The following is a 14628-nucleotide window of genomic DNA, read 5'->3' on the forward strand; positions in this document are numbered from 1 at the left end:
TCACCTACTCCACAGGTGCACTGATTTCCTGACTTGCCCACGCTGCGACAGCCAAGTACCACCCCTCCGGTTCATACCAGTCTCCCGAGACAGGAGAGTAGACCAACAGCAGCAGTGTTAGCTAGTGAGACGGTTATAAACACTCAGGATTGCAGTGGGTTTTCCCTTACAGTCTTCATCTATCCTTACCTTGAATAAACCTGACCGCAACCCTTAATTAAACAAGACATCATGACTCAGGGGTATAAAGATGCTGCATTATAAAATGATTAATATGATGAAGTCTCCCCCCCACCACAACAAGACTGGAGGGGGACACAATCAAACACTACAAAACTAAAGAAACCAGAAATTAAAAACATGAATGTGTGCTCCACCACATCTCATTGTTTAAGAACTAAAGGGCTTACTTTGAGGCTGCAAGCGTGTTGTTAGCATCTGGAACTTAACATTGCAGGAACATTTCCTTATCTCAGAAACGAGCCTTCTCAGAAATATTCCACTTCCATTCTGGTACCTTCAGGACAAGGACCAAACCTTACCCCCTTGAAAGTACCTTACGAGGTCCTTCCATAATAACTCTTGGCACAGAAAACCTAAATGTGGATGGAGCTTGGGCTGACTCTGCAGAGACACTCTCAGTCACGCACCGACCTTCACTCACTGATGGCTCAGGAAGTGTTTTTCTGTGTGTTTTGTTTGTTTTAATGGAGGAAGCAGAAAAAGGTAGGCCCGTGGATCAACATGCTTAAGATCCTCTGAAAAAATGATCCCAGACAAACTGGATCCACCACTACATGAAACTGTTACTTACTTTTCTACCACCCAGAATTCCTCCTAGAACATTCCTCTTTAGAATCCACTAGGTCATGACCTAAAATGCCAGTCACCGAGCCGTAGCCTACACTCTAAGAACACGTACTCTTGGCTACGTGCTCTTATTTAGGGAACTGGGTTGAGAGCAAAATTATTTCTTTTTGTTGCATGCCAACAAACAGAACTGCGGTCAAGCCTTAAAACGATACTTAGGCCCTGAACACAGCTTTTACATTTTCTTTTTTATTTATTTATTAATTTTAGAGACAGAAGAAGGGAGAGACAGACGGACAGAAACATCTATCTGTTCCTGTATGTGCCCTAACGACCAGAAATCAAATCGACAACCTCTGCACATGAGGACAATGCTCTAACCAACTGAGCTATCTGGCCAGGGCTACATTAATTTTCATATAATCCTGCAAACTAGCCATCTGAGAGCCAAATATCCCTACTAGAGAAATAAGTCAGCCTGGACAGACAAGCAAAGTAAGTCACAACACTGGTAAAATCACGACTAGAACTCAGTTCTGGCCTCCGAAGTCCAGAGCTCTTGCCACGAGACCACATGACTGGAGTGCCCCTCACCTTGGCCGCACACTCAGCTCTGGGATGGTTCGAACAAACCTGGGATGACTTATTGGGAGAAACCTGGGGATACAAACAAGGTGAAATCATTTTTCTTTTTCTCTGGAACACCACAGTCTAGAAATCAGGGTCTTTCCCCACCAAATCGAGTTTAAAACCCCCTGCTGCACTGCCACACCGCCCCTGGTGACGTCAGGCCTGGGGTTCCCACTCTGCCTCTGCAGTACACGTTGTTCAGGAGCTGATTCAGCTGATCTGACAGGACTGTCATATGAAACCCTGAAAATTTTCCTTATAGACTACATACTCTAACCCCTTCATTCTGAAAATTAAAAAATTGAGGTCTAGAGAGAATAAATGACTTATTAAAGATCCCACAGTTAAGTTACTATTAATATGTAAGTTATTGGCTAGACTTTGAAGTCTTTTTTTTTCTTTTTATTAAAGCAAGGATTTAATAAAATGAGAATAAGGTATAAGCAAGCTGTGCAGAGCAGGATGAATTATATGGTAACTACTGATGTATAAACTGAGCAACAGCTACATGACAGGCAGCCTGTCGCCCATTACACACTAGTCCTCTCAATCTGCACAACGTCCCCACAAGGTAGTCACTACCATTACTCCACTTTACAAATTAGGAAAATAAAACTCAGAGAGTTAAGTAACTATTTACTTCATGGTCACATAACCTTAAATGGCAAATCTGGAACTAGGTCTGCCTCTAAACCGATGCTCTTAACTACTATATGCTAGGCCAGGGGTAGTCAACCTTTTTATACCTACAGCCCACTTTTGTATCTGTTAGTAGTAAAAGTTTCTAACCGCCCACCAGTTCCACAGTAATGGTCATTTATAAAGTAGGGAAGTAACTTTGCTTTATAAAATTTATTAAGAAAAAAAAATTTATAAAGCAGAGTTACAACAAGTTAAAGCATATAATAATAATTACTTACCAAGTACTTTATGTCGGATTTTCGCTAAGTTTGGCAGAATCGATCTTTATAAAACTTACTATAGTTAAATCTATCTTTCTATTTATACTTTGGTTGCTCCGCTACCACCCACCATGAAAGCTGGAACGCCCACTAGTGGGCGGTAGGGACCAGGTTGACTACCACTGCACTATACGATTAAAATAAAAACATATAGGATTCTTTATGAATGTTTTTAACTAAAAAAGAAATCTGACTTATCTGCAACTTTTTGAAACCTTCCTCAGTTCCCATTCCTTCTACAATTAAAACAATCCCCCCTCAAAGCCGCCCGTCCCCCAAAGCCTCCATACTTGAATGTCTTCATGTCTCGGCCACCAATCACTCGGGCAGTGACTGTCTTCCCGACTTTCAGCGTGGCAGTAGGAGATGTGCCCACTGGAACATCATCTAGAATGTGGGAGGCATGGATACAGCCAATGATGCCATTTTCCAGGGTCACAACCACATGGGTGGGCTTAACAGACTTGACAGTCCCTGTGACCATGTCCCCAATGGAGAAGGTGTGCTTCTTTGAAGTCCCTACTGCCAGTGCCGGACTCCCTTCATCATCCTCGTCAACTGTCTCAGAGTCCTTCCGGGTCTGTCTCAGGGTCCTCTTAGCAACTGGCCCCTCAACAGCCAAAAGAAGACCAGTCACTCCTGGCTCCGTGGTCTTGAGGGTTAAGGAGACACCCTGTCCCACTTGCAACTTCTCCGAGTCAAAGCGGAAGGTGTCATTGAGATGCGAGTTCAGGGAGAAAGCTGCCAGCTGGCCAGTCTCTACCAAGGAGGCGACAGCAAAGGACTCCTCCAAGTGCTGCACAATCGCCTGGTGTTCGCTGCCTTTCTTCAACTGGAAAACAGAGGAAACACCATGCCCGCTTCCTACAGGGCACAGGGGCTCACTCATCACCCACGGGGCTCTAGACAGCGGGTGGAGCTGGGGAAACCCTGTGGAGCCCAGGGGACCCTAGGCTAGTCTGGGTTGTAACAGACTAGCTCTCACTTTCTCAACCTAGCTTGCCCTCCTGCTCAGTGAGTGACTTGACTAAACTCAGGGTACCACATCTGAAGCACCTGGCGTTAGCTTTTGTTTTGTTTTGAACTCAGAGTCCTGAGTCCTACCCTAGAACTAGTAACATCAGCCAGGGGACCTCTAATGGTTCTCTAGCTTTAGGATACTCTGGCTCCTGCCTTAGTCCTCCAGCTCCCCCCCACAACTGATTTATTTCCACTCAACAGGGTCAGTGCTGAGAGCTTACTACTAAATGTGCAAGTCACTTAGTCTCCCTTTCCCCAAATCCAAACTGTGCTCACGCCCTGATATGCACCAGCTTCACTTGATAATGAAATAAAAACCTGCTCGAACACTTCGTGGGGGGTTAGCATTGTTTTCTATTTCTCTTTGTCTTAAAATTATAAGCAACTAGACGTTAAGGATTATGCATATGTAATTCTCTGTACCATTCTCCCATGCAACTGGGTGCTTAATAAGTACTTTAGACAATGACCAATATACATGTCATCCAAAGAAAAATACTACTAATTTAGAGATTTCCTTTGAGCCCATCTTCTCTCACACAACAGTGTTCAGGAAAGGGTGTCAATGAGCAGCCTGGAGGTCAGAACCACCCACAGACATGTTTTGTTTGGGTCATATGATGCTTTTTAACAATGGTTTTCAACTTTCCCATTTTTCTTTAAAGGAAAAATCCAAATTCTACCTTTTCTTAAAAAGCAAAGACTTAGCAACCCAGATGTCTCGTCCCCCCCCCCACACACACACACACAACAGTGAGACAGAAACGAACGGCCTCTGTCCCTTGGCGGGCGAGGTGTGCACTCTGCAGGTGGGCAGAGCCTCACTGCCACCACACCCTGTAACCCGCCTGGCCCTCACTCACACGGCCTGTCTGACCCCTAACACAGGGTGACCGCAACATTTATCATCCGAACCAGAGTGAAAGTCAGTGCTATTAACTACCCCAGGATGAGAGGTAAAAGCTGGGACTGATGCAGATAAACCCAGGCATCAGGTCACCCTGTCACCAAGCATTTATACGAGATCCCCTGAGCAGAGTATGTGGGATATCACTGAATAACGGCCTTACCACCATGAAAAGGGAAGTCATCAGTAAGCTTACCTTTTTATCTTTCCGATTCACCAGACTGCGGCAAAGGGAGACATGCACTTCCAACTTCAGCATGTCAACGTTTAAGATCACAACCTTCTTTTTCTGCCCAGACGCCACCTCCTGCCCTGCAGTGCAGAACCAAACACGACCTGGTCACCTCCCTCCCTGGAGCAGGGGAAGAGAGAGAGCATCTCTCCCGGAGCCCTGAAGGCCCTTAGGCAAAAAAGAGGACACATGTCCTGGGTCCGTATGGGCTAAGGAAACCAAGAGTCAGGCTCCCACGACGAAGCTCAGGTATAGCTTAATTTATGCAACCTGATATATAAAAACCTAGATTTACCCAATTATAACAGTAGAAGGGTTCATACCTAAACCTTCCTTAGAAAACTATCAATTGTCCAGATTGCATTCACACAAAAAAGGCATACTAAAGGTTTCTACTGAATCAGCTCATCTACTCTTATATTTGAAAATTCTGCATCCAGGAGAGAAAGCAATGGGCAAAAGGTTTCCCTCACCAACCGTGGTGAGCAAGACACACTCACCTGCCCGATGATATTTGCTGGCTCTCAGGACCAGGCCAGGCACCGGGCCCTCACTGAACACCACAGAGCCATCTTCCAATACCTCCTGCACCTCTAGGTCAAGGATCATCCCTGGAATCATCTCAGCCAGTGTCTGGAACAACACAGAGTCTACCAGAGACCCAAAGGAAATAGGAATTAGCAAGAAGAAACCACCTTTTTACCATGTTTTTTCCTCTGGAAATGTACTACCACGCAGAGGACAGTGGAGCGTTGGAACCACTGTGAAGGTAAAATCACTTTTGGGAAAAATATCCATACTCATGAGAAGTCCTACCACAGAGAGAGATACCTATGCCTCTTACTAATCCTACCTGATAATGCACGAATATAGACAACAAATACCAGAAACACAAGCTTTCCTTTGTTTTCTGAATTTTTATTCTTTCCGTTTGGAATCTATCCTCTCAAGCTTCTTATTCTCAAATCCCATTAGGGCTCCAACAACCCTACATTATGGTACAAAGCTTAGGAGGGTCAGAATATGAACCTCTCATGAAGCCTTCTAGCAGGTCCCTGTTCCATTATATCATCTACTATACATTGTCAAATAGTGAAGAGGTGAATAGATTTACAACAAATGCAAACCTGAGGTCACAGAACTAAGGGAAATTCTGACTCTGGATTAGGTAGGACCACAGAAGACTTCTGGGAGGCTGGTGACGATCTTTATCTGAAGGTGGGTGGAAGTGTGTCCATCTTATAAACATTTTCTCAGCTGTACCCTAATTGATTTGTATACTTTTTACCCTAAATTTGGGCACTTTAGGTAAGTCATCCTCCCATTTTTGCAGTATCTGGGCAACCCAACTACTCAGGGAAACAGACAGACGTAACTTACAATGCACGCTCCCCACTGGACCCTCACTGTCTGCCCTCCTGCACTCACCTCGGGTGCTCATGAGGCTGCGCACGCCCTGCCGCTCCTCCAGGCACTGGCTCAGGAGGAGGAGGCTGGTGGTAGGCAGGTCCCCCAGACTGCAGTCCGACAGCCGCAGAGACAGCAGCATCCGCTGCTTCTCCTCGTCCACGTTGGTCACCTTTGCAGCTACCGTCTGCCCCTCGACAAAGTGGTCACTTGTGGAGGTCACAAATTTGTCACTCATGATCTAAAAAGAATGCGCAAAAATAGTAAAAAAAAGAAAAAGGTCTCTATTAAGACAACCCACTTAATGTGCCCAGAAAGGGATTTGAGAGGTGGGAAGGCGGGAGGGGACTCGGAAGTCCCCCCCAGTCCTCAGTACAGCTCTATTTCACCTCCACAAAAAGGCAGGGAGGCCCTGGCTGCCCACCCCAGCCTTGCAGAGGGCATCCAGTCAAGGCACACCACTGGCAAGTCAGGGGACACCAAGCTGTCCATGTCTCTAACACCAAGTGGTAACCCATTGCCCCACGCTACGCATGTTTCTGGGGTCCTCCCCTCCGGTCCCATTTTTTACATTGTTCTGGCAGGGGATGCAAATGAGATGTACCCAGAAAAAATACCGGGGAGACAATCTATGGAAGGGAAGAACCACTCATGAATTGTCAGTGGCAGGAATGAGCTCCGAGCCATTTGCTCCCCACTGTGTTACACTGTGACTCCCGTAAGCTCCTCCCGGCTCAGGTCTCAGTTCCTTCTGCAGGCATGGGAGGTTCAACCACAGTATCGCTAGGATTGTTTTCTAGTTTGAAAAGTTTAGAATTCAAAGACATGGTGATTGACGGGGGTGGGGTAGGGGGTGATTTCAAGAGTATTCTGGTATAACATCCCCCACACCCCACGAGGCTGTAACACTTATACTTAGCTGCTCAGGAAAATCAATTCCATGTCTAACATGCTGAGAGTATAAAAGAGTCCCGTATCCTTACACTGGAGACTAACATCTCAGGGCCACTGCCTGTCTACCCAACACTACAGTGTGAGGTGGAAAGGTAGCCCGCCTCTAGGAGACACAGCCGGGCACAGGAGCGAAGACGCTCTCTGCTCCGCTCCCTCAGCCAGGAGCCTGTACGTCACAACCCTGAAAACCTTTCAAGGGATTAACATAGCTTGCTTCTTCCCACTGACCCTCAGGTTCCACGACCCGGGGCCCTTGTGCACAGAGCTGAACTTACAGCTTTGGGGGCCAGTCCACTAAGACCTGAGGGGAACTGGACGAACACACCGTAGTCCTTGATGCTCTTCACAAAACCAACGAGCAGCATTCCAGGATGGATTTCTGAGAAGGTCTTGGGATCCTGGCCACCCTCTACTGTGGAGACCAAAGACGGCTTCCTGCAAAGGAGCTAGTGGCACTTCGTCAAGGAATATTCCAGAAAGGGCAGATGAAATGCCCAGCACTCCCGTCTGCCACAATTCTCCACTATTGCCATGATTCTCTAACTGTGCAGAATAACAGCAGCAGCAGCAGCTGCTGGAACTTGTTAGAAATGCAGATTTTTTTATTTATTGATTTTAGAAAGAGGAGATAGAGAGATAGAGAGAGAGAGAAGGGGAGGAGAGGGAAGCATCAACTCATAGTAGTTGCTTCTCGTATGTGCCCTGACCAAGCAAGCCCAAGGTTTTGAACTTGTGACCTCAGCATTTCAGGTCAACGCTTTATCCACTGTGCCACCACAGGTCAGGCAAAATGCAAATTCTGAAGGGAATGAGACACTGAGCTGGGGCCTGGTCAGCTGTCTGATCAGACTCTACAGGAGATTTTGATGCACAGTCAAGTTTGAGAATCACTGTTTTCCTCCTTTTCTTAACTTGTCTCCTGATTACTGGTGGGACAAAAATAGGAATGGCTCTTCCTGTGGCTTGGTAGCTAGACTGGCCATGACACATCCTCCAATCTTCACACTAACCCTCCTACTTCACCTCCTCTGCTTACCTTCACTTTCTTTTTTGTGTGTGTGTGACAGAGTCAGAGAGAGAGACAGAGAGAGAGACAGTTACGAACAGACCGGAAGGGAGAGAGATGAGCAGCATCAATTCTTCATTGTGGCAACCTAGTTGTTCATTGATTGTTTTCTCATATGTGCCATGACCGGGGGGCTACAGCAGACCAAGTGACCCCCTGCTCAAGCCCGTGACCTTAGGCTCAAGCCAGCAACCTTAAGCTCAAGCTGGTGAACTGTGCTCAAACCAGATGAGCCTGTGCTCAAGCGGCGACCTTGGGGTCTCGAACCTGGCTCCTCTGCGTCCCAGTCCAATGCTCTATCCACTGCACCACCGCCTGGTCAGGCCCTACCTTCACTCTTAGGAGATGTTATATTCTCTGAGAAAAGAGGCAATGCTCTCCTTCAAAACATCCACACCAGATCAAAGGGAATACTGAGCCCCAGATCCCTTTGAAGGGGAGGAGGGAATGGAGAAAAGGACAGTACCTCTCTTATTAATTAGAAGGCCAGGTGCGCTACCAGCAATACCACGCTGGGCCCTGCAGGCCAGACCACACCCCTCCCCAGTCCCCTGGACTCCCACTTTGCCCTGACCACCAGCGTCTGCTGGCAGGATTCCGATCCCGCTCTTCCTCTCCACCAGGGGGACACAGGGAAAGTGCCGGCTTGCTCACTGGTTTGGTGTTATGAAAGTATTTCTGTAGTAAAATGGCCATTTTTTTTCCATGGAGTTCCCAACTAAGAGCACAGCCCAACACAGTTTCCCTGGCTCCCCCGCCTTCTGTGGCTCCCAGATAACAGTAAAGGATACAACATGTCCCTCACTCTGGCTCAGACACAGGACTTTGTGAAGAATGTCACCAGCCTGGAGCCAGTGATACAAGAGTGGGCCGTTGGCGACGTGGTCCGACAGATGAGACGTGGGGAGGAAAGCAGGGATGTTGTGGGGCAGGACTGCCACCTCCAGCCCATCTTTGGTCTTCCCTAAAACCTTCACGTCCACCAACTACGAAGGAAAGAGAAAGACAATAAAAACAGCACTTGTCTTGGGCAGAGAGCAACCTCATCTGGGTCTGGCAGAGATCGGGTCGTCAAATTCCAGCACGAGGAATGGTGGCAAGGTTGAGATAAGAGAAGCTTTCTTACACCCCCCACCTCCACACATGCACACACCAGGGCCCATCTATGCATTCACGTCGTTCCTCTCCCAAGTCCCTCCACTGGGTCCCAGAGGAAAAATGGCCTTTCAGGATGGCTCTAGGGACCAGAAGGAAAGAGTAGCAGCAGTACACTGCTGAAAAGCCACACGCACGACAGAAGTCTCCCTTCCTGGACAGGTTCCATCTGCTCTGACACACAGGAAAGAACATATGTGTATGAGGTCCTCCCTCAAAGCCTCATCCCCCTCTGGCCCCGGCATCTCTGCTAGCTACTTCGACCTTCCCTCCAAGCATCCAGTACCCCATGTGTCCGTGGCACGCTGCTCTCAGCAACTGTGAAATAAAACAGCTTGTCTGGAGGAGTCCGGTACCTGCCCAACGCTAACAGCTTTTCTTTTCTTCTGACTCTGTCCTGCATGCTCTTTCTTGGGGTCACTCAATAGCTTGAAGGACAAGAGCATCCTTTCTTTGGACGGCTCACAGTTCAGCACTGCAACCTTCACAACCTGGTGAGAAACCACATCTGCTTGGCTGCCTGCTCCCAGCAGGCCTGCCAGGCTCTGGAGAGAGGTGCCCTCCACCAGCGCAGTGGAGGCCTTGGCCGATTCACCCAGGCCCTGATCAGACCAGATGCAGTAAAAGCAACAGACGAACAGCTACACAGAATCCCCCCAGTCAGTCTTTGAGGGAAAGGAAAACAAAAACTTTTTTGGTATAACCCCAAGTTTTAAAAAATTCTTTTTCCTAGACAGACCCAGATGCACTAGGTTTTATGGCTCTGCCCTCTGGTGGTAGCAGTGGCCTCAGAATAACTTCTGATGTGAGGCACACAGTGTATTATAGTTAAACACTACTTTCTTTGCCTGACTGGTGGTGGTGCAGTGGATCAAGCATCGACCTGGAACGCTGAGGTTGCTGGTTCAAAACCCTGGGCTTGCCTGGTCAAGGCACATATGGGAGTTGATGCTTCCTGCTCCTCCCCCTCTTCTCTCTCTCTTATCTCTAAAAAAATGAATAAATAAATAAAAATAATTAAAAAAAAAAAGACTACTTTCTCCCAATCGTGGGCCTGAGGTCCGTTAGTTTGCCGGCTTCCACTGAACTCCCTGGAGGGTTTCTCTCTGTTCTATTCCCATCGCCTCCACTTAGCTGGCTCTCCATAGTTCTACTTCAAAGCTGTGTTCATTGGGTCACCAAGGGTAGGGGCCTGTCTGGGGGAAGGATTACCTGGCCAGGGTAAAAGACCCTCTCTGGGTCAGGGACATACTCGGCACTGAGCTCATGCTTGGGCACCAGGCCCTGCACATCATTGTAGAACTTCACGATGCAGCCATAGTCCTTGACCCTGAGGATGAAGCCGTGTGTCTGCAGACCCGGTTTGGCATCAGCATAGCAGGTAATGGCAGGTAGTTTGGACTCAATCAGGGTTTTCTTCAGGGTCAACATCAGCCTCTTGGCTTCAGGGTCACAAAGCAAAACCTAGGGAAAAAATACCTGTCGTTAAGAGAGCTGGTCTCTGCAACCCCTTGAACCCAAAGGCCACAGTCAGTTATCTCTTTCCCTCCGAGAATAATCTCCGCTGCAGACCCTTCCTCCTTCCTGCTGGATGACAATCTAGGGCGGGGTAGTCAACCTTTTTATACCTACCACCCACTTTTGTATCTCTGTCAGCAGTAAAATTGTCTAACCGCCCACCGGTTCCACAGTAATGGTCATTTATAAAGTAGGGAAGTAACTTTACTTTATAAAATTTATAAAGCAGAGTTACAGCAAGTTAAAGCATATAATAATAATTACTTACCAAGTACTTTATGTCGGATTTTCACTAAGTTTGGCAGAATAAATCTTTATAAAACAACTTACTATAATTAAATCTATCTTTTTACTTATACTTTGGTTGCTCTGCTACTACTGCCCACCATGAAAGCTGGAACGCCCTCTAGGGGGCGGTAGGGACCAGGTTGACTACCACTGCTCTAGGGAGTAACCATCACTATTTCTAATATCCTCCCTCCCATAAGCTCCCTCCTGGGTCTGTAGCTCACTCACCATCTCCCTGCACCTTCAGAGTTCTATGTCAGTTACTTCTATCTGCCTTAGGCTCTCCTAGAGTCTAGACCATGAGCATCTCATCTAATACAATGAACGACTGAACTAATATACCATCTCATATTACTGGGTATTAGTTGGAGACCAGGACTGAGAGATCTAACCATCTCTCATCCCTCAGAAAGTCATCTCCTTGAGGGCAAAGAAATTCCTCTACTTCTAAGCCCCCTGCCCCCACAAGTATAAAATACTATGGCAATTGGTAAGCAATATCTTTGTTGACTCAACTATAATGAAATTAAATGAAAACAAGAAAACCAAATAAAAATTTAAAATAAGATATAATAAAAATCAATTATAAAATGAAATAAAAAGTACTATATACTATCACATTTAATCTCACAACTTGGTGGAGCTCTTCTTCAGACTCAAGCCTCTGTAATAAACCTACTCAGCTTTGGCAGCCTTGTCTGGGCTATTTCTGTGCCTGACACACCCCTTGCTCCTCCTCCACCTTTCAAATCCTACCCATCCTTCCAGCTCAAGTCCCACCTCTGCCAGGAATGGAGAAGACATTACTGTTACATAGAGCTAAACTTAAAAACTGTTCTGCCATTTATTAGCTGTGTGACTTTGGGCAACACACTTGGCTTTGCTGAGCTTTAATTTCCACACTTGCAAAATAAGGATGTCAGTACTTATTTTACAGGGTCGTGTTAAGGGTTAAATGAAACAATGACCTTCATGTGCCTACCACAGCAACTGACAATACAGGCTCAATGGCAGATGCTGTTGCTGTCATCAGTGATTCTTGCTGCCTCAACTCACCCTACCTCCCCCACCCCCGAGATATTATTATACGATATATTCTGCACCAAAACATGCGGTAAAAGGTCACACACTGGTCTGTTCTCTTCGTGTATAGATATTTTAACTCTCAATTATACTACATAATTCTCAGGGCAGGAAGCCAGTTTTCTCTTCCCAATGCCTGGCACAACACTGCAGATGTTATGTGGGTCATTTTGTGGAAAAGAAACTTCATCGGAAAAGTATTACTCTCTTCCCAGCTGGCCAAAACCCCAGCAGACCCTTCAGGAGGCTCACCCGGGCTGCGACTTCATCCCCAACACGGTACTTCTTCTCTGGGTTCTTCAACAGGATGTCGGCCAGGTGCATGGGATGTACCAGGCCCCTGATTTGCTCGCCCACCTTCACCAACATCCCATATGACTTTATGGTCAGCACTGTGCCCTAGGGAGGCCCAAGAAAAGATGCCATGATGCCTCAAGAATGCTCTTTCCTCCATAGGAAGCATGTCACACCTCTTTCGAAGCCCAGGTTCCTGGCTAACTGTGCCTGTTATTCCAGATCTCGCAGGAGCAAAGCATACACCCCACACTGTTCTGGATGCAGTCAGATTTATGGGAACCTCTGCATCTCTCTGTGTGAGTATGTTCTGCCTGCCTTACAAGGACATTCTCTAAAGGAGGGGACTATATCTTCTAAAACAGAAAGGGGAGGCCCTGACCGGTTGGCTCAGTGGTAGAACGTCGGCCTGGTGTGCAGGAGTCCCGGGTTCGATTCCCAGCCAGGGCACACAGGAGAAGCGCCCATCTGTTTCTCCACCCCTCCCCCTCTCATTCCTCTCTGTCTCTATATTCCTCTCCTGCAGCCGAGGCTCCACTGGAGCAAAGTTGGCCCGGGTGCTGAGGATGGCTCTGTGGCCTCTGCCTCAGACGCTGTAATGGCTCTGGTTGCAACAGAGCAATGCCTCAGATGGGCAGAGCATCGCCCCCTGGTGGGCATGGCGGGTGGATCCCAGTCAGGCGCATGCAGGAGTCTGTCTGACTGCCTCCACGTTTCCAACTTAAAAAGAAAAGAATAAAGAAGTAAAAAAAAAAACCAAAAAAAAAACGTAAAGGGGAACAGCTCAGCTGGGACAAAATGGTTGAACAGGAAACACAACTAGAAGGTTTCTAATATCCCAGGTAGCTCAATAATCATAGGACCACTTTTCAGAGGAGACACCAAGTGGCAGATGACGCCGGTGCTGCGGGAGGGCCCGGAGGCCCGGGGGGCCCTGGAATGGGAAGCCGCCGCAGCTTCCGTGGAGGATTTGGCAGCGGCATCCGGGGTCGGGGTCGCGGTGGGGCTCGCGGAGGCAAGGCGGAGGACAAGGAGTGGATTCCGGTCACCAAGCTGGGGCGCCTGGTCAAGGACATGAAGATCAAGTCTCTGGAAGAGATCTATCTCTTCTCCCTGCCTATCAAGGAATCAGAGATTATTGACTTTTTCTTGGGGGCATCCCTTAAGGACGAAGTTTTGAAGATTATGCCTGTGCAAAAGCAGACACGCGCTGGCCAGAGGACCCGGTTCAAGGCATTTGTTGCCATTGGAGACTACAATGGACATGTTGGTCTGGGTGTTAAGTGTTCAAAAGAAGTAGCCACTGCAATCCGTGGGGCCATTATCCTGGCCAAGCTCTCTATTGTTCCTGTTCGGCGAGGCTACTGGGGGAACAAGATCGGCAAGCCCCACACTGTCCCTTGCAAGGTGACAGGCCGCTGTGGCTCTGTGCTGGTGCGCCTCATCCCTGCCCCCAGAGGCATTGGCATTGTCTCTGCCCCTGTGCCCAAGAAATTGCTGATGATGGCTGGTATTGACGACTGCTATACCTCGGCTAGGGGCTGCACTGCTACCCTGGGCAACTTTGCCAAGGCCACCTTTGATGCCATCTCCAAGACCTATAGCTATCTCACCCCTGACCTCTGGAAAGAGACTGTGTTCACTAAGTCTCCCTATCAGGAATTCACTGACCATCTTGTAAAGACCCACACCCGAGTTTCTGTGCAGAGGACCCAGGCTCCTGCTGTGGCCACCACATGATTTTATATAAGGAAAATAAAGTGAATTATGCCTGTTAAAAAATAAAAATAAAAAAAAATAATCATAGGACCAACTTTTGACCTGGTCTAATAAACACTCACAAATCCCAGGGTTTACGACCTACTGCCTCTGTAGCCGGGCTAGTAAGGCACTGGTCAGACCCTACTTTGAAATCAATTACAAGTAACCCAAGGAAAGAAAAAGAATTCCCGTGAGCAGGCAGAGACAAAGAATGTGACTTGAAATTGTGTTCATATGAGGACAAATGTGCTGACAGTTAACCTGTGAAATAACAAATATCGGAAGCTGGAGGAGTATCTATATGCTTGAGGTCTTACCTTTACCAATGCCCCAGGTTTGATGTCATGATAGCTAAGGTACTGAGCTTCAATAATAGACCTAGAACAAAAAGAAAATACAAGATTAAATAAATTACAGCAGAGGCTACCTAAAATCCAGGGCTACTTAAAACCATGTTGGCAAGAAAGGAAAGCTTCTTTAAGCCAGGCCAGGAGAAAATGTGAACGTGCACCGGCCCTGGAGCACACTGCTCCACACCCCC

The 14628-nt window shown here is 47.4% G+C and overlaps 2 protein-coding genes across 4 annotated transcripts in view; one reads left to right on the forward strand and one right to left on the reverse strand.

Moving 5' to 3' along the window:
* Positions 1-14628, reverse strand: part of LOC136384556 (protein RRP5 homolog) — a 44192-nt gene that overhangs the window by 17159 nt on the left and 12405 nt on the right. For all 3 annotated transcript variants that reach the window (XR_010747614.1, XM_066354867.1, XM_066354866.1), the window contains exons 10-20: positions 14405-14465; positions 12285-12431; positions 10356-10607; positions 9500-9634; positions 8780-8974; positions 7198-7368; positions 5990-6209; positions 5062-5211; positions 4526-4641; positions 2693-3234; positions 1405-1467 (exon numbers count right to left, since the gene is read on the reverse strand). Coding sequence is in view for 2 of the 3 variants with exons in the window: in XM_066354867.1 (XP_066210964.1) it covers positions 1405-1467; positions 2693-3234; positions 4526-4641; positions 5062-5211; positions 5990-6209; positions 7198-7368; positions 8780-8974; positions 9500-9634; positions 10356-10607; positions 12285-12431; positions 14405-14465 (2052 nt within the window). In the remaining variant the exon portion in view is untranslated. The remainder of the gene's footprint in view (positions 1-1404; positions 1468-2692; positions 3235-4525; positions 4642-5061; positions 5212-5989; positions 6210-7197; positions 7369-8779; positions 8975-9499; positions 9635-10355; positions 10608-12284; positions 12432-14404; positions 14466-14628) is intronic.
* On the forward strand, positions 13251-14127 carry LOC136384496 (small ribosomal subunit protein uS5). Its single transcript, XM_066354729.1, has one exon. The coding sequence runs from the start codon at positions 13266-13268 to the stop codon at positions 14064-14066; it is 801 nt and encodes a 266-aa protein (XP_066210826.1). The 5' UTR covers positions 13251-13265; the 3' UTR covers positions 14067-14127.

The sequence above is a fragment of the Saccopteryx leptura genome, chromosome 13 (assembly GCF_036850995.1).
Source record: "Saccopteryx leptura isolate mSacLep1 chromosome 13, mSacLep1_pri_phased_curated, whole genome shotgun sequence".
In the NCBI taxonomy this organism is placed as follows: Eukaryota; Metazoa; Chordata; class Mammalia; order Chiroptera; family Emballonuridae; genus Saccopteryx; species Saccopteryx leptura.